We start from the raw sequence: 20,469 nt of genomic DNA, 5'->3' as shown, positions 1-20,469 counted from the left end.
GAAGTGTTTTCTTCCCTCCTTTCTGCCACTCCAAATTCTCCTCTTATTTTCTTTTCTGTTTGAGTGTTCGGACAAGATAGTGATGAATTATTCCACATCTCTTAGATATTGCCAGAAATCATTAGACTGGAAGCATTTATGATCATAGAGGAAGTATATGTGTGTGGAGCTAAGAGAAATAATCAGTTGGCTTTTAGAATGAGTATTTGCTTTAGAGATTAGTATTGTTTCTAAACTGTTTCAATATGCAGTGCAGAAAGTTATATATATAATGTATCTATTAGGAGATAACACAAGAGTGCATTTAAAACCATTTAAAATGTTGTTATCTTAGAATTATAGTATCCATAGGTATATATGCCAATGTGTAGTTAACAGTCAGAGGAAAGCTACAGTAGAGCCGAAAATTCACTGAAAAAGCTTTGAGTGCTATCACTATGTCTGGGAGGTGGCTGGGTCTTTTTTTGCTCTCATGGCTTGTAGCCAGTGTAGCCCCACTGACTTTTCCTAGAAGGGAAATTCAGCGAACCACTCTTAGCCCAGAAGAGTGATTCATCTGCAGCTCACCAAGGGGAGAAGCAGCCTTTACATAGAATCCCAGAATATGCTTAGTTGGAAGGGACCCACAAGAATCATTGAGTCCAAATCCTGGCCTTGCACAGAGTCACACCATGTGCCCAAGAGTGTTGTTCAAAAGCTTCTTGAACTCTGCCAGGCTTAGTGATGTGACCACTGCCTTGGGGAGCCTGTTCAACCTGCTCAACCACCCTCTGAGTGAAGAACCTTTTCCTGATATCCAACCTAAATCTCCCCTGACACAACTTCAAGCAATTCCCTTGGGTCCCGTCACTGGTCACCACAGAGAAGAGATTAGTGCCTGCCCCTCCACTGCTCCTCCACTTCCCCTCACGAGGAAGCTGTAGACCACAATGAGGTCTCTCCTCAGTCTTCTCTTCTCAGGCTGAACAGACCAAGTGACCTCAGCCACTCCTCATATGGCTTTCTCTCCAGACCCCTCCTCTGGACCCTCTCTAATGGCTTTAATGTTGTCTTTATATTGTGGCACCCAAAACTGCCCCCAGCACTGGAGGTGAGGCCGCCCCAGTGCAGAGCAGAGCGGGACAATCCCCTCTCTTGCCCAGCTGTCGATGCTGTGCCTGATGCCCCCAGGACACAGCTGGCCCTCTTGGCTGCCAGGGCACCGCTGACTCACATTCAACTTTCCATCAGCCAGGACCCCCAGGTCCCTTTCCACAGCGCTGCTCTCCAGCCTCTCATTCCCCAGTATGTCCGTACATCCAGGGTTGCCCCATCCCAGGGTACAGAATCTGGCACTTGCCCTTGCTGAACTTCCTATGGTGATTGCTCAGCTCTGTTTTGTTGGGGTCTCTCTGCAGGGCCTCCTTTACCTTCATTTGCTTTTTGTAGTTTTGCTGTGTGTCCTCATCTCGCTCTTTTCTGGTTTTATTCTGACACTCCTCACTGCTGATGGAACCACTGTTAAACAAGGCATTGCCAAGTCAGGCTGCTGCTGGGCACAGAGAATGTTTCATGCTGCACCCAAAGCTCCGTCTCCCTGGCCCTCCTTATCAGAAAGCACGGTATTTGTAAAAATGCCCTGTATCTTTCTAAGCAATCTGTTGCAAGCAGCTGTTTTAGTTCTCTGTGGATCATTAGAAGCTGAAAGAACATTTTACACAAACACACACACAAATCCATTTAAACTTAATGACTGTTGAAATATTTAGTGTGTTTAGCTTCATATTGCTTTCTAAACACACATTTTTTGCCAAATGTTTAGTAATAGTTAATGTTGCTTATTTACATGTGCTCTAGCAAAATTTAGAACATTTAATGTTCTATTTCAAACTATATATTTTTATAACAAATTCATTCTTCACTAAGGGTGAGTGAATATTATGTTCCTTGTGTCAAACCCTTGCTTCCTGAGCTATCAAAATCAAGGGATTACTAAGAATCTTGTTCTGCTGACTGAACAGAGGGTTCAATTCTGAAAGACTTAAAAATGTAGTTTCCCTTTTCTGGCCTGAAGAAATAGATAAGGCAGATTACAAATGTCAGCTTCTTTGGGTGCACTCAGTGATAGTTGAGTGTTGACATTTTATTTCCAAGAGGCACCTGTGATATTTTGGTAGGCTCACCTGTAAGTAAGCAAATACAACTGCCATTACTTGGTGCTTGCCAAAATGTCAGCCCAGTGGTGGCATTGGTAATTTTGAGTCACACTGACACTACATAGCTGAGAGGATTGTGAAGAGAGGGACTATGATGTTGTAATTTGTCTGCAATTTCTTTACTAATTCCTTCTAGAAATTGGAATTTTAAAAAAAACCTCACACCCATGACTGTATCTTTAGCTTATACTTCTGAATTTGTCTTGGAATTGCAAGATAAATCTCCACTATGTTTACATGTATTGATGTTCTATCTGGAATCACTTTCTTGCTATGAAAATGGTGTGATGATTATCTGTCAGTCACCTAAATCAGCTTAAACCTTCTGTTTTCATTTTATTCGTATCCATTCTGAAGGAAAAAATCCTAAAGATTGGATTATGGCATTGGAAACACAGCTACAAAAGAAAAGCATAAACAAAAAAGTGTATTCCTACATGGTAGCTGATGAAAAGGATCTTCCTTAGGTATACCAAAAATTTAGCTTGTTTGGTGTTCTAGCTCTGTAGCCTGATGCCTTGTGACAGATTTTTAAAATTTGAAATCTATTTTAATCTATTTTATCTATTTTATATTGTTTAAAGATAGACTCTTCATCTGTTTTGACCTTCCATTTGTTTTTGTTTTCTTTTAATTTTATTCTCCAGTTTTTTTAGGGAAGCCTATTTCAATCAAGTAGAAATGTCTTGTTGCATGCAGCTGAAATAACACAGATTTCCCCTTCCTTCAGCAATGCTAAATTTATGTTCATAGCTACATAGTATAAAATGCTCATAGATACTAACACCTTTCTTGCGAGTCAAAACATTTTTAAGAGTGTCAAAAAATTTTAGGAAGCATTCATTTTATGGGCATTTTACTAAATATACTTTAAAATTTTAATGAGGTAAATAATGATAATACAGACCACATGTTTCCTTCTTTTTTCTAGCCACCTTCTTCCTAGATGTTTTAAACTTCAGTCTTCCAATCACACAGTTCGCAATTAAATTAAGGACTTGTGTTTAATGCAAATAAAACCCCCTGCTTATCCAAAATGCAAATTAATTCCAGTTTGACGCACCTCTGCAAATCCTCACAAATTTGTGTTACCTCTGAATTTTGCTTCTAGTGTCTTTTACAGGTTAGAATCCCTGGGAATTCATTTTTCCAGAGGGACAATGGTGGGTCCTAGAAAATGAGAGCTGCCACAGATAAGACTCAGCACAGTCTACAAATAGAATGGAAGAAGTCTCTAAGTAACAGCATTTAACTAAAAAAAAAACCAACCCAAACCCAACCAACTAAACCACAGCAAGACCAAAATGAAGCAGAAGTCCCCTTCTACTTTCTTTACTCTCTGTTGTGAAGGGTTGATGTTACTGAAGTATTGCTTTACATTAACCATCTTTAGTAATAGTTCTTAACATACTCCAGACACTTTGTAACTCATAGATGAAGACTGGATGCTTTTAACATCTCTGTTTTATTCTTAATAGTGTTTGATACACAAGACAAGCCATTACATAATTATACTTTTCAGTGTGAAAAGGGTCATCAACATTTGTTATTTGGTGAAAAATGTAGCACCTTCCCCTGCAACTCACAGTCTTTCACTGACTTTTTCCTTATTATGAATTTCGTATTCTTGGTTTTGTCCTCAATTTACCTTTACCCAGCTGTGCTCTCTAAACTCAACCTTTTTAATACTCTTCCAGACTTTTTCTTCTCCTAAATAAACTTTATTATTTTTTATGTGCTTTGGTGATGTCATTTTCTGGACAATCTCCTATTCTTTAACTTCATTCCATCATACAAATCACCTTTTAGAAAAGAAATTATGTTCTTATTGCAGGAAATGACTTAGATATGTACCAACACCAGTTGCTGGAACTTCAGCAGAGACTATTGTATGCTGAAGAGGAAAATAAAAAAAGATCACACGAACTGAACAGTGCCCTAGATGAAATTAAACATATAATTGCAAGAAGAATGAACATGACAAAAAACCACACAGGTTTGTAGGGGTAATCTCTGCTTTTTTTTTTTGCTTTTTTTTTTTTAAGGATGCCAATATGTGAAGTTTAGTGACCTGGCTTCTTCCCATTGTTTAACTGAACTTACTAGTTACCTTGCCTTACAGGCTGTTGTACATCTCTGTCTATCTGCACACTGTAGTTACATGCCATAGATTGACAGGTTGATTTTGTCACCTAAGATAAATGATGTGGTTGTGCTGGATCTGCCTTCCTTCCTGGTGAGATTGGCAGAGCTACTTCCCTGGGGAGAGAAGGAAAACTAGAAGTGGCATCTCTGTGCTGGAGGCATTTCACAGTATACCCCAACTTCAGAAAGAATCTGGGTGCGACTGAAAACTACCATTTAACAATACTTATTTTCATTCAGCACAGCAGGCTGATAATCAGATTAAAATAGGGAATTAACCAGGACTATTACAGGGGAAGAAGGAACAAGGTGCATTTCTTCTTTGTATAGTCAGAATTGTTTCTTTTCCTGTTCTTTCCTGTCAGTTTTTGTCTGTTTATCCAATATTAATTCACTGGGACTGTTCAGACGTGTATAAACAAAGGGCTGAGCATTGGCAGGGTGGTGGCCTTAGGAGCTTTAGAATAGAGTCATGTTGTCAGCCCCCAGTAGCCCCACATGCCGTGGGCAAAGAGTTACTGCCTAATGCACAAAACAGCAGTAAAGGAGACTGCAAGTTTCCTTTGCCCCTCCTTTTGATTCTTACTGGAGCCAGCTAAATTTCAGAGAGTATTAAACCTGTCAGTTCACAGGATTTAAGGCAGAAATTTTTTTAAATCATTGAATAATTTTCCTTTTATTTTTCCTTACCCTTCAGCTTCCCATTCCAGCCATGTTTCATTATGCAACCAGAATTAAAAAGTTTATTGTAGTCAATGGAACTAAACTCCCTTGCCAATACTTGATAGGTACTACTTCCAAATAAAGAAGGAAAGTCCTTGCAAAGTTGTGAAGGTGGTTAAAAAAAAAACGTTTCTATGCAGCAAAATTCCAGTATATGTAATGGCTTAACAGTATGGAAAGACTTGTGGGTCTCTTTCATACACAAATGTCTGGGCATATATATACATGTGAAAAACGAGGTTCATTCTCCTCTGAGAATTTAAAAGTTTAATAAAAAGACAGTAAGAGACACATAAAGCAAAGAGGTAATGGCCGGGTGCCTTGGAGCTCTGCCAAGAGCACACCTGATGCCCAGGGATAGTCCTTTTTTTATACCATTTTTACTGTCTGTTCTTTATGCATATTCAAACTTTTCCAGAACTGTTCTGCATGGCCACTCCTTGGTTCCGCCTTTTTAGAGCATGTGTATTTTTCTGCCTTGCGGTTTTATTTCTTTTGATTCTTAGGCCTGGGCTCGCTAGGTGAGAGTTGATAGTAGAGTGGGCCTCTTAACTTCCCCAGACAGTAAGGGTTGATAGCAGCTTTGGGCCTCTTTGCCCCCCGGGCAGAGTGTTGATAGCCACTTTGGCCTCATCCTCTGTTCGCTTGGAGGTTATCTTACCCGCTCACACTTGCTAAATTCTTGCTAAAAAGAAAGAAAACTACATCCACACAGCATTTCTAACATTATATAATATTCACCTTAATACTTGCGAGAAGCCAATATTACGATATGCGTTTATAACATCCATGTATGCTTGTTTGGGGGTTTTTAAAACTGTTTTCTGTAAGGTAGGGAATCTCTTTTTGGTCCTAATTTTCAGTGAGAGTATCTTTTGAAAGATTAAAAACTTAAAATACTGCCCATTCAGTAAGCGTCTGCCTTCCTTGATCTGAGCTGAGTGAATAAAGCTGATGATGGTTTTTGTGATACTTGTATGTAACTTTGAAGGGTGGTAAATTTTGGGAGTTACCTTAGATGCATTTCTTGGAAAAAGTAACTTTCCATCCCAATCAGTAAACATTCTGTTGTTTTCATCTTTATTTTAAAGTAGTAAAGAAAACAAAATCCCTACTTTTCTCTTAACTGCTATAGCCTTTTGTTTCTTGAACAGTTTTTAAAGGCCTGTATATGGTCGTTCTTTTTACCATAGGAATTTTTATAAACGGAGAACTTTTGCTCAAGCTGTGAAAACCACCATGTGTTACTTTTTGGGGAAAGCATTTAAGTTTATTAAGTAGTTAAGAAGGTTATTAATCAGAATCTGTGCTTCTTTTCATTTAAAAATTGTTTGCCAACTATGTAAAAAACCCCCCAAACTGAACAGTTTTTTACTGCTGCCTTTAAAATAACTTCTTACTGTGTTTTAAGATGACTCAATCCTGCAAGTGTGTAGACACAGGGAAATACAGATGGTGCTCCCAGGATGTTCAAGCTTATAATGTAATATATATAACGTATAATCACTTCTGAGGAATAGTTCTGATTGAATTGTGTGTGGTAACCTGCCAGTGTTCAGTTGAGCAAAACAGGTGAAGCAATAGGCTGCTCTGCTGGCTTTTTACTTCATGTGTACCTCTGCGTTTGTTGTGTCTTTAAGGTGATATGAAGTGGAAAGAATTAAACTTCGCCAGCAAACTCCCCGTGCATCTTACAAATGTGTACTACTATCTCCCTCACCTTCGAGAATATGAAGATGCAATTTTCCCAAATGTTATTTTTGGGCAACAGAGAACTGGAGGTAGGAAATAAAGTTTGGCTTCGATTTTCTATATGTTTTTATTTTATATTAATTTCTAGCAATGAAGCATACTCAAAAGTTTGGAATGTATTTTCTCCCTTAACTTCCTAATGTTGTCAAGCTGAATGAATTTTAATAGCAATAGCAAAAGTACTTTAAAAATGCCCACCCCTATTTCAAGTCTTTATCTCAAAGTATTCTGAAAACCTTTTGAAATATCAACAAAAAATAATCTTAATTGAAAAACAAGACTATTTTTTGTTTTAATCATATATTCATATGGCTAAGATGCAGTAGCTGACATTTTTTTCCACACAAAATTATTATGGATGAGGAAGCCAAGGCGAATTTACAATGCATTCAGTTTGCCGATGTGAGAAGCAAAGGGAAAGGTGATGTGATAATTTAAAGGATATTAATATATCTTCAATATAGCTTTTTCATCCACATGAGAAATCAGCTGACACCTGTAGAAATCATAATGAATTCCAGTGAACTATAATACAAATTTTAAATGCATTGTTCTAACTGTCATGTGCCAGGTAAAAGAAACATGCAAAAATAGTAAGCAAAGAAGAAACTAGTCAACCATTCTGCTGAGTTTTGTATTTTGTTGAAATTTTTACTTTTCTTTAGGATGATTTTGTATGAAGAAACTTTGGCAGTGATTTTTGATTTAACTAAAAAAAACCCCAAGCCCTGGACCATGCTTATGACAATGGATAACTTTCTACAGACTTCTCATTAATAGGTGTAGTTGTAGCAATGTGATCTAGTGTTGTAGTTCTCACTGCAGTGCCCCATAGATTCAGTGTCACTAATGAAAAAATACTCTATGTTTAATCTTCTTTTATTTGTACAGGAAAATCACAATAGCAAGACTGCAGTTTAATAAGTACAGGATGGCCTTCAGTATATAAAATGAAACAAACCCCAGTGGTTTAGCAGGATATGTGCTGGGAGGGAACATTGGCACTTTGGTGGTTTTGAGCTGACACCGGCATGGAAGTTAAAAGTGAGAAGCAAGTCACTAACTGCACCTACTGTTTTATTTCAAACTGTTGCTTCCTCACCAGCCTTCTGAGATTTTGGAGAATGGAAATCATCTGCAAGGACTAAGATTCCACAGGTTTACTGAGCTATGTTTGGCCACTGATTTAAGTAATGCCCATACTAATGAAAAAAGAGACATGCTGCTTATGGTCTAATGATATAATACAGCACAGTGGAGTCATTTGCTACTAGTGAAGTCTTTGCCAGGGACAATTTCAGTTCCTTTATTTTTAATAACAACAACATCTTAGTTCTTTTCTTCTTATTGATGCTATGAAAATCATTGATGCATATCAATTAAACTGCTCAGAAGGATTTTTGAATTGGATTTCTTTCTGAGATACACAGCATTCACTTCCTGTGAGAACCTGCTCACTAGAGCAGTGTTGGTTTAACCCTTCCTACATAGATCTCCAAAGCAAGAGCAAGCACTTATTTTGCAATACTCACTTCTGAATCTCAGCAGCAAACACCTACGTGTTTGCCAGAGGTAGTGGCATCTCTAAGTTCTCAAATCTAGACCTGGTGTTTATAACACAGACACAGGTGTCTCTAAACTAAACATAGCTGGAGGTATCTCTCCTTCCAGGTAGTAGAGCAAATGCTGTCACAGTGCTAAGGAAATATTAACTGTTGCCAAGTTTCATGGTCACATCAAATCAAAATTAAAATGTAATTTCAATTTCCCTTAAAATTACATGGCTTGTGGCATTCTCTCTTTGCAGTCTCCCTGGTGATGGGTATTCCTACAGTGAAAAGGGAAAAACAAAATTACCTGATTGATACATTGCATTCCCTACTGTACAAACTTTCTGAAGAGCAAAAGAAGGACTGCATAATAATCATCTTTATAGCAGAGGTAAGTTTGCGTGGAAAGGTGCAGAATGCTGTTAGACAAAATGGAGATTTATGTCTAAGTGTAATATTGCAGGAGAGGCTGCAAAATACTGTTAACTTGGCCTTTGGGAGGGATTTCTTCAGGGCTAGAGGAGATGGTGAGCAGTTAGTGCCTCAATGTTCGTTTGTGGAAAAAAAACCTGTAATGCAGAAGATTGAGGGTAAAAAGTCATATTACATTTACCAACACAGTCATTGGGTCAGATTTTCCAACAAAACCATATGAACTCATTATTTATCTCTGAATGTAAGGTCTTCCGCTTCCAGAATGAAATGTAAGTTCTCCACAGAAAAGTGCTATAGAACCTGAAGAACATAAACTTAGTCTAACAAATTTTCAATTTATTTATCTGCTGGTTTGATAACATATATCTTGCAAAGCATCTTGACATATTGGAGCCTTCTGCATGTGTTTTGGCATTTCCCATGCAAAAGAAAACTGTTCAGAGCCTTGAACATGTTTGGGAAAGTAAACAATGCTCAACGTAAGATATTAGGGATAAATACATTTTTTTTTCTCACTCAAAAATATCTTGATTACATCAGAAAAAAAGCTACAGAAGGGATTTAGCTAGTAAAGCTTCTAGAAGGTAAAAAGACTGTGCAATTATTCAGACTTCATATTTATTCTTCATGTTTCTTTTTCCTTTCATAGACAACGTTAAATTTATACATGTATTCATTAACAGTTACAGTTTGCTTTTTTTATGGTTTAGTCATCACTTTTGCAGGTGTAAAAGTGTCAAACAGAGTATAGTTCACTTTAATAAGTTTGGCCATGGCTTCCACTTTTCTGTTTGGATCACAATGATGAGTACAGAGGACCAGTTGTATTGGCTGTAGTTCCTCTTCAGCATAGTTTTTAGGAGCTGAACTTACTTTGCAGTTGGTATTTCCCAATGAAGAGCCCTGGCAGTGATGAGCTTTGCCTGGCTGCCATTCAGGTAAACTTCTTATTACAGGGCTTCAGAGAATTCTGTGAGTTTTTAAGGGTTAACTTGTGAATAGTTTCCCACTGTGGAGAATCCTAGTGTGACACTTTGAACAAACAGGAGCTGCGGTTGTAGTAATAGTCCATATCAGCCAATTAAGGATTAAACTGCCATTCTAAGAATTACTCTCCCTTTTTACCCAACCCAAAAGTCATGTTCTCACAGCTTCCATTTTTTCAGCCATGCAGTAAATTGGAGCAGATAACCATGCTGCTATGAGAGGTGATAAGAACATTTTTTTATGAGAGGAGGACAGGTGTGTTCACTGGTCATGAATCCACACTTTCCTTTTTCTCACAAAGTTTTAAAAGAACAAGGTAAATGTTTACATCATGGGTTAAGCTTGAGTAACTTATTGACTGAGAGTGAGTTTTAAGTTCTGTGTATTATTTTTCTTAGCACAGTTCTTCACTTTTTTTTTTTTTTACTTACTGCAAATTAAATATATAATCGGTAACAATTATTTGTTTAGTTAAAGAAAAAATCTGAACTCCTAAGACAGTTATTGTGTTGCTTTAGAAATCACATCCATAAAACTTTGTACTCTTAATGTAGTTAACAGATGTTTTGCACACTAAAACTGTTACTTTTTTTGAAACAGCAGTAATGAATGTACTCAAAATTTCCAAAGAGTTGTAAGTTTGTTATATTAGGAAGAAATGAAATAAAAATTTTAAGTATTACTGGCTTTAGAATATTTTGCTTAGGTGATTTTTTTCTCATCAGCCCTAGGCCTCTTTTGTGATTTTTGGATGATTAACCTGAAACAGCTCTTTTTACTGACAGTTATGTGGCTGTGCTTTACTGGCATAGCTGAACAGATTTTTAGCCAGAAAATAGCCTGGTCTTCTGCAAAAGCAGTGAATAACGAAGTGCAGAATTGGCAGCTGGAGATAGTTGGAAGCAAAAGTGAACTGCATTGACAGTTTCATTGGCTTGAAAAGTCCATACTGTTCTTTAGTAGAAATGCTGCTGTAACATACCACGTTTGTTTGGAAGGAAAAAAATTAGAGAATAACAATTAAGTATTTGTGTATAAATATTCCCTACAAAGTGTTGTTTAATACAAGAATGGGTGACTTTTAATGAAACCCTCCCTTCTTTTCTTTAGGTGGATGTAGAGTATGTTAAGAGGGTTTCAGAAAGTGTTAAAACCAGGTAAGTCCCTCAGAGTGTAACACTCAACCACCAGTGTGAACACATTTTGAGCTTTTATGGAAAGAATCAGAACATTTCAACACTGAAATGGAACTGCTCAGTAATGAGGCAAAGGTGCACTCTCAGTATGTGTGCCATAACACACCGTGAAATTCAGGACAGAAGGATGTATATCAATTTATTTTTCGTTTCTTATTTGATAAATGTGCTTTAACTAACCAGTCAAGATCTCAGCTTAAATCTCTGATAAATATTTACTTCTGCCTAAGCTTTTTCCCCACAAAATTAATGATGTGATTCATGCACCTGAGACTACATGTATTAGGTCCCCACTGACTATACAGCCCTGCAGTTCTGCTTGCTCTTATTTTTCTTGAACAAGATCCCTGGGGGAGTTGATCTTTTCCTCCTCATTTGAGGGTTTCTGCACATCCTCCTTCACTCAAGGTTTTCCCCCTGTATTTTGTGTGTGGGTTTCCCCCAGAAGACTCCTCACACTGAGGCTGTTAGCTAAGTAATATTCATCATTTCCTGCCTCCAGAAGGTTTAGCTCAGCTGGGAGTACTGTGGCAAGGACAAGGGGAAGAGGCAGTCCTTGGCACTGCCAAGGTACAATCCCTACAGCAATTTAAGCACTCAGATAATTTTTTTTATTTCTTTTTGGCTTTTGCAAAAGTTCTGCAGAGTATTTGCTTTGTCAGGGTTACACAGTAAGATTGATTTTTTTTTTTCCATAATGCTGGTACTCTGATGTGTTTAACTTTTAGTGTTACCTATTTTTACTAATCATAGGAAATGGGAAACTCAGTTTTGAAAGCTCTACCTGTTTTGTGTTGGGGTTTTAAAATTTTTGTTTGTCTGTTTGTTTGTCTTTGTTGAGGTTTTTGTTTGTTTGGTTGGTGGTTTTTTGTTTGGTTTTTTTAGCTGGTTGTTTTGTGGGTTTTTTGGAGGAAGGGGGAGATTTGACTTCAAGGTTTAGCTCCCAAAGTAGGTTACACATTTTTTCAATGTCTCTTTAAATGGAAAATTAATCCTTGGAGCAGACACTAGATCCAGACTCCCCATTTTAAACTCCTGCTCTGTGACAGCACAATTTTGCTTAGAAAGTAGAATTAGAGTTGGAGCAAGGGTAGGGAAACTGGGAACTTTCATGCAAGGGGGAACAGTTGTGTGTTGTTCTAGGTAGTAGATTTGGTTGTGAATTACTGCTGCATTTTGGCAACTATCAGGAGTGTTAGTAAGCATCTACAGATGCAGGAGGGGCAGGATTTCTGACACACTTCTCTCCAGTGTTTTCTGAGACTTGGATGAGTTCTTGACCTGTCTGTTCTAATGGTTGTTAAAGACTCCTTCTTGGTTCCAAATTTGCCATCAGTTTCTCTGCTAGAGTTGTGAATTCCACTTCTGGAGAAGCAGACTTAACTTCGGGGAGCTGCTGTCTGTGGTTGCCCTTAAAAGTCTTTTTGAGGGATAGGGTCTCACTAAGATTCTCTTCTCAGCTTCCCCAGAGAAGTCCAGTCTGGAGCCCTAGAGGTTATTTCTCCTCCTGCTTCTTATTACCCAGATCTTTCCAACCTGAAGAAAACACTTGGAGATTCTGAGGACAGAGTAAGGTAAGATGGCTATATAAAACCTAAGAACTTTTACTAAGAGTGTAAAATAGAAAATTCAGAAAAAGTCAGCATTATTTGAGCTGATAATGTTTTTGCATTTCAGAGCTAAAGGACCTCCATTGTATTTGTAAAAAAAATTTACAAGGGGATCTTGAGAAAAGCTATGCTGCACATCAGCTTCAGGATAAGAGCCAAGGCATCTCCTTTGGGTCTTGACTTTAGGCATCCAACAGGTTTTAAACCACATGGATAATGCCAACAGGCAATAAGCTATTTCATCTGGTCATAAAGGAAAAAATAGAAAAATCTTTAATGTAACTCATAAGGGAGAGGCTTTGTGAACACACAGAGGAAACCCCATGTGGCCCTCTAGCTAACTACTGACAGCTACTGTGGGTTTAATTAATGACCTAACTTTTGGTGATCATCGACTTTTTATCTACTGTTAATATATCCTAAATGGTGATTTCATTCACTCATGTGCCCCAAATTCACTAAGACAGGGATTATAAGCTAAAAACCAATTATTTATTGGAGGAAAGTAATTTTCTTTCAACCAACAATAACTAATTTATCAGAAGCCACTGCAACAATGCAGCAAGAGAGCTGCCGTACTGAGAGTTTAGGCTGGAGGAAATCAGCTAGTATATTTATAAATATGTGTGTATGTATATTGGCTTTATAGATAAACCTTATGTGTTTATACCATAGACCATAAACAAGTTTACATACTTATAATTTGGATCAGTTACACTTTTATGTTAATTAAATACTGATAAATTACTCTCTAGTCTTTCAGTGTTGATTATCAAACATCAACTTCATCATCTGGTAAAATGAGAGACTGTCCAAAATATGTGTTTATATTTAAACCCGAAAATTAAGTTTATCAACCTGGTTTTGTGCTGTACAGATGTAAAACCACTTACTTTTTCATCTTTAAATAATCCATGTGTGTTTACCTCTACTCTTCATAAAATGAGTAGAATCTTTTAAGTCATTTGACATGAACAACTTGTTAGACACTTTGTTTCAAGCTCCACTGACAGATGAAAATTTTTTGTTTATTTAATGTTAACTTTTATAGGAAAATCAAATTATTTACAAATGTTTACACTGATTGTAGAGGAATGCTTTTGCACTTAACAATGGGTTAGAATACTCAACCTTACAATTTTATTGTAGAGACAAAAAATGCAGAGCATTAGAAGTTCTCTTATTATAGAAATAACCATTGCAACCCCCTCAAAAAGCTTATCAGAATTTGCTGCTTATGTTTAGGTGGAGAACTAAACAGAATTTGGATTATAGCTTTTTAATGCTATATGCTCAACCTAAGGGAACATTTTATTTACAGGTATGTCCATATTATCATTAAGTAGCAGCAATACCTCTGTACTGATAATTAGCTGTGGCAATTTTAATTTGTTTCAAAGGCCTTGATAAAACCAGCAGTCTTTGTCATCTTCAGTGTATTTTGCCCGTGCTCTTTACAAGCATCCACATATTTCTGTATTTATATATATCTTGCAGCCAGGTACTCTTTGATTAAAACCATCTCTACCTTCCTATTTGTGAGGTTGAATAGCAAGGCAATTGAAGCATGAAGCCCTTATTTGATTAGGTTAAGAAAGTCAGGGTTTAATATCTTTTTACTTACCGCAGCCAGGAAAAACAGTGGTGATAGGTCCATGTTATAGCCCAGATGATAATGAACTGAAATCTTTCAGACAGGGAAACACAAGTAGAGTGATACTTGAGATAATGTTAACTACAAGTTGGTACAGATCCTTAATTCTCCAGAAGATTTTGAGAAGAAGATCCCCATGTGTTTAAGCTTAGCTTTAACTATCATTCTAGATTTGTGCTAATTTTCACTCCATCAAGGTCATAATCACCACCAGAGATTCCAAAATTTTAAGACCTGTTCAATCATGAAACCGGTCTATAAAATTTCACATAGCTCATTAACGTGAACAGTTTTTTAAAAATCTCAGAAAAGCATTTTTGCCTCAGAGTCTGTATTCCATAAGGACATCACAGGATTCCTGGAAGCAGAAGACTGCAGGACCTGGCATCTCCTACAGTTTCTCTCAGGATTCAACACAAACACATTTGAGCTGGGCTACTTAAGAGTCCCCATCCTCTGTTCTCAAATGTGGCATAGGTGCTCTGGAGGCAGGTGGACAAACAAAACTGCTGTCTTTTGAACAGTTATGGTTTAATGGAAAATGAAGTATTTTCCTGTGGCTTTTGTATATTTTTAAGAACATTATCCAAGTTTACTGAGTGCACTAGAGCATTAAGGCATAGGAAACCCAGTGAAGTGAAACGTTAAGATGCTGCCAGACACTTGATGTCCCTTCCTGTTACAAAGTTCTCCAAGCATTCATATTTGCACCACAATGACTTACTTACATATTTGTATTTCTAAAGGAATTTGAGAACATGTGTTTTCTTATCTTGATATATAATGAGACATTATATAAGGACTGAACTGTGTTATTAAGAGCAAAGCCTGGATTGTGGTGGTCTGGTGCGAGTTATGTCTGTTTTCAGACTTTTCTCAAAAAGAAACTATACTTTCCTCATACCATTCCTCATACTGTTCCTACTATATCCTATTCTTCGTTTGTATGTCCAGCCTGCATCTGCTCCTGTAGCACAGATTCTGGTCTGCCCAAAAACTACTCTGTAGAGTGCAGGTGAAAAGAACGAACACTTGCTGCCATAAACTTAGTTATGTCCTTCCTCTATTTAGAATTCTTGTATTAAAGGAAAGAAAATAACTTAAAACTACTTTTCCTTAGCCTGGTACAAAGATTTACTACAGTAATCTTAAGCAAAACTTGAGCTAGCTTAGATTTTATTAAGTTTAGTCAGGAATAGTATTGATTGGGTGGCTGATACTAACTCTCAAACCTTGAAAGAAGATAAGAATACATAATTAGTCTTGATGTCTACAGAATAGTTGATGTTATGAGTCACACAATATCTTTGCTGAGTAAACACTTGTTCTAGGATACTGCTGAACCAGGATTTAAGCAAGTAGTTTTGTGAAGTCCATTGAAGCTAACAGGCTTACACTGGGGATGAACCTTACTGACTGATCAACTTTTCTACTTAAAGCATCTCTTCTCTATTTTTTTTTTTTTGTGTGTGTGTGAAGTTTTCTTCATCAATAAAAAGCTGAGAGAATTTTGAGGTCCTTGTTTCCACTAAACTGCCTAGCATCCACCAGAGACCCTTGAAGCACTTACAGTTATGGGATCATAACATAGCCATAAAAGCAGGCAATCCAATCCCAGCCTAATAGTGAGGAAGTGCATTTGTTATTTCTGTCCATGTAGACTTTGTTCACTGAAGGAATCAAACGTTTCAAATCTGAAAGAAACACAGTTTTTAAGTGTTTTCTATTAGCACTGAGATGAAGCAAAAATAAACCATTAAATAAATCTCAGTTTCTTCGGTTAAAAACTGTTATCAAGTTCTAACTTAATGTGTAGTAGTTAACTGAACTACTGCTATGCTTTTTTTATCACCTCATATGGACACTGGGAAAGCTTTGTGTATTTATATATATTATATATATATATACACACTAGTAATACACATTGCCAGCAGCATTTCTCTAATGGATTTAAAGCCTGAGCAATATCTCAGTGAGTTCACTAGGACTCTTTAAATGGATTTTTTTTCTTCCCCTCACTAGACTCTAGGTTAGGCCTGCTTTTTGGTAGAGCTCCTAAAAGGAGCTTCACAGTCTCTACATATTCATTGTCAGTGAGTCAAAATGTAAAAATATTCTAATAAAATTCAGAAAGGAAGAACTTTCCTGTCTAATGCCTGAACTTTCATAGTATTCTTCCACTTTTTTGTTACTGCTTCATTTTTACTTCTCTTAGTCAGATAACCTGCATAAGAAAAATGAATGGAAACCCATTTGTTGCCTATCATGTAGGAAATTTTCATAGTCTTGCCGTAGTCTCTTGCCGATGTCTCTTTTTTCATTCGAAAGCACTGATGAGTGAAGGGAAGTTAGCTGTGATCGTGTGTTTTGCTGGTCTTCCCATGGCAATGGGGCAAGATGACTAGACAGTTCATTATCTTAAACTTCCTGATCCAGCTGTGTGCAGCCACTGCATAACCTCCTTTGCTAGATAAGAGCATATGAGAAAACAAGTGGCTGTAAGCTGAAGGCAGAAAAAAAAATCAAATTAGAATTTGGGTGCAAAGTATTAAACATTCAGGACAATAAAATGTTGTATAACATACCGAAAAAACCTGATACTGGAATCTCTAAGCAATGGGATATGTTCTCCAAGAAGATGTGCTTTAGTTGAACACAAATTACAGGGTTAAATAAATAACTTTTAATGGCTTGTGCTACATGACATATCAAACTACATCCTCTCATAATCACTGTCAACTTCAGGAAAGACCATTTCAGACTTTTCACTATTCAAAATTACTTTCTGTTCATAACCACATTCACAATCACTTTGCATCACAGCCTCTGTGCTTTTAATCTTCACTGGTCTTGGATACTTTTCTATGGTGTTTCTTGATATGGTGGCCTCCCTAGGTTTTTGAGATACTCCAGTCTGCTTTTCATCCTTTTTTGGTGCCCCTCAATTTCTCTTTAAGGGTTCTCTAAAACCTTCTGATTCTTTGCTCTCCTCCCTTTACATCTTGCTCCTGGCTAATCCTCTAAGATCATTTAATTTTATGCAAGATAAAATTAAGGGGGGGAGGAGGGTAGTTTGTTGTTCTCTTCTGCATAATTGTCAATTCAGCTCAATCCCCAGATCTCAGAATCTGTTAAGAAGCATTCATCTTGATCAGTTTGTCTATGTCTGTCTATTTTTTATCTTACCATCAGCAAAAGCTGACAGAGTCAAAACAGATCTCTTAATCTCATCTTTCTAACTTCATTCTATTTATTCCTGGGTTCACTGTTGCCAACATATTTCTTGTCAGCGAGCCCTACACTTGCAGTGATGCCCGAATTCAGCTAAAACCTGTGGGCCTGATCTCTCAAGCTCTTGATGATGACTCTGTGCTGAGTCAGTTGAAGACACAAAACCAGCAGGAAATCATGTTTTGTTTGTTTGGTTTTTTTCTCAAAGGATTAACTTTCTAGCTATTTAGCTTTCTGAAGCTGGTTCCAGCACCACCAGACATGCAGCAGGGCCAGTGAAGTTAGAATAAATTACTGTATGATTACATTACACCCCAGCAGTATTCTCCTGAAGTCTTAGCCTCCTCTTCCTGTGTTTTCACACCCATACTGAATTCAAACCATGAATTATTTGCTCCTTAATTATTTCTCTTGTGTCATTGCCTCGAACCTCCTTGTCTGGATTCATAATCCTCAGCTTTAGTAGCAGGAACACCTTCTGGCTTTTCAGATGCCCAGTTCTCTGAAAGCCAGGCAAAAATGAAGCCAAGGCTTTTCCCATTTCCTTGATGGATGTCAGTCTCCTTTTCCAGGTACCCTTTAGCTGGCTCTACTATTGTACTCTGTGCCAGCCTTTACAACACCTTGAAAGCTCTGTGTATTCCTGTCTGTCAGTGTGATTCACACAGCACACCCCTTCATTACCAGTATTCCCTGGGACAGCTTGCTGTCTACTGACATCTCAGTAATCATCCACAGTCCATCTCAGTCACTTTGTATGAATGACAAAGTCTGCCCAGGCTACCAGAGCTTTTAACCATCTGCTTTAGACACCTTTCCTTTCAGACAGTTTGCCCCTGTTGCTTATCAATGCTTGTACAACCTAAGTACAATCTGTTTATTGTTGTCTTGCTTAACCTCTTGTCTTCTTGTTTAATGTTTTCTTCTAAGTGAGATCTCTTTAAGGCAGTGAGTCCTCCTTCATCAAAAAAGGGAGAAGCACCCATGGCATTATGGTCACTCCTGTAGATAATTATTTAATGAGTGATACTAAGCCAGAGATATATGTAGAAGCTAGAGAGCAATCCACTGTAGCTTGGCACAGCTTCAGTACATGCAGTACAGCAGTCAAACACAACACAGTTTTCACTTGCATGTGGCAATGTTACCACCCCCTCTGCAAGCAATAAAATCACTGCTTGCCTTCTCTTTTTCTCTGTTGCATTTTTCCCCCCCAGCTTGAAGATGATATTATAGCCACACCTGATTATATTGAAAGTATAAAAAGCTTTGCTGCTCAACAGTCCCAAGATTGGATGGTTCTCGAGTTCTCCCAGCTTGGATTTATTGGTAAGTATTAAGACCTCAGCAGGATCAACTGGATTTGGAGCTGTGTAGATCAAAAAGGTCTGTCTTGGTTTGAAAAGACAGGTGTCTGCTAAGGAAGGCAGAAGCCTCCCTTGGAATGGCAGATGCCACCCCCCTTCCCTCTGAGTTATTATAATTTTGAAATCAAGGGGCTTTTAGGCAAAGATGTGGGAAATAGGAATAACAGTTCTTTACTATTATATATCTCTATGCGTATAACAAGGCAAACAAACAACAATATCTATGGCAGTAACAGCAAACAATCACAAACCCAGTCCCAGCCTTCTCGGCTGTCAGGCCCTTTCCCCTCGGGTGCAGTTCCGCTCGCAGCCGGCAGGGGCGCTGGCGGCTCCCGGTGAGCAGGGCAGGTGCGATGGTTCCCCCGCGGCTGCAGGGGGCGCTCCGGAGCGAGCTCGGGACACACGCGGCACCGGTGCCCTGGGATCCTGGGAAGAGATGGAACAAAGGCTTCACAAACCGCTGGGCAGTCGATCCCGGTGTCCGGCCGGACCCTCGGGAACAGCAGGCTGGAATGGCAGGGACGAGCACAAATCCCGGGTGGCAGACAAGGTGTATCCAAACGGGGAACCCCCCGGAGGTCTGGGCAGGCAGGGTGAGCACGGCTACAACATAGCGAAGGCTTGAAGCAAGGGCGGGGCAGGGTGGCCACAGCCCGGCTCCCAGCAGGGCAGGGAAGGTGGGCTTGGGATCCTGGGGTTTCTCCAGCAGAAGGAAAAGCGGCCGAAGAAAGCAGCTCCCCTCTCTGTCTGAACGCTGAGACCGACTGACCCCACACCCAGGTGAAACAAAAAGAGCCTCCAGCTCTTTTGTTTTTCTTAAGTACCCAGCCATTTGTTCCCCTAGCAACATGTATGGGGGAAAATTCCTTTAACAGAAAAAAACCAAAAAACCAGGAGAGCTCCTAAAACCCCAACAAGGTCTCATTCAGAATTACATCTCAAAGCATGGAAGGACTTGCATATCAAAACTTCCTCGGTTCTTCAGGAAACATCCCACTGAAAGTAGTTTACTTTTTGTTCTCTTTAAAACTGTCTTTTTAATACAGATTCTCTTCAGCATAGAATCTAGAGTTGGGTTCCCATAATGAGGAAATTGTTCCACCTCAGGGAACTATGTGCCCCTGTAATGTGTAGTTGTCTTTTCAAGAATGGAATTTGAGCAATCTATAAAAAAAAAAAATTGCTTCCTTTTCATTGTGGAGGAGACTATGCATCCCATATCATAGGGCTGAATGATCAGCAACTCTTCAAAGCCAGATTCTATGTGAAATTTTTCATTAAATATCATAATTACTTTTATGTGTGCAAGGCTGGTATGATACTTAAACGTTTATTTAAATAAATTACATTTAGACATAAAATTAGTGATTTTTGCATTGCAATAAAAATATAACTTCTTGTCTTGCTTTCAGGAAAATTGTTTAAATCAGAAGACTTGCCACTCATAGTGGAATTTTTTCTCATGTTCTATAAGGATAAGCCCATAGACTGGCTTATAGACCACCTGCTCTGGGTTAAAGTGTGCAATCCAGAAAAGGATTCAGTAAGTATAACTGTGAGTTTATGAACATAAGTAATATTCAAACACTCTCAGTGACAAAATTTATTTTCAAAAAGTGGAATA

The 20,469-nt window shown here is 38.2% G+C and overlaps 1 protein-coding gene across 1 annotated transcript in view; it reads left to right on the top strand.

Annotated features, from left to right (window-relative positions):
• The window catches only part of MGAT4D (MGAT4 family member D), a 35,982-nt gene that overhangs the window by 6,498 nt on the left and 9,015 nt on the right, over positions 1-20,469 (top strand). The window contains exons 2-9 of the mRNA XM_039550336.1: positions 4,030-4,191; positions 6,704-6,844; positions 8,623-8,756; positions 10,898-10,944; positions 12,444-12,557; positions 13,839-13,914; positions 18,696-18,807; positions 20,258-20,388. Of these exons, the coding sequence (XP_039406270.1) occupies positions 4,030-4,191; positions 6,704-6,844; positions 8,623-8,756; positions 10,898-10,944; positions 12,444-12,557; positions 13,839-13,914; positions 18,696-18,807; positions 20,258-20,388 (917 nt within the window). The remainder of the gene's footprint in view (positions 1-4,029; positions 4,192-6,703; positions 6,845-8,622; positions 8,757-10,897; positions 10,945-12,443; positions 12,558-13,838; positions 13,915-18,695; positions 18,808-20,257; positions 20,389-20,469) is intronic.

Source organism: Corvus cornix, chromosome 4 (genome assembly GCF_000738735.6).
Source record: "Corvus cornix cornix isolate S_Up_H32 chromosome 4, ASM73873v5, whole genome shotgun sequence".
Lineage (NCBI taxonomy): Eukaryota > Metazoa > Chordata > Aves > Passeriformes > Corvidae > Corvus > Corvus cornix.
This window is presented reverse-complemented; position numbering and strand designations above follow the sequence as displayed.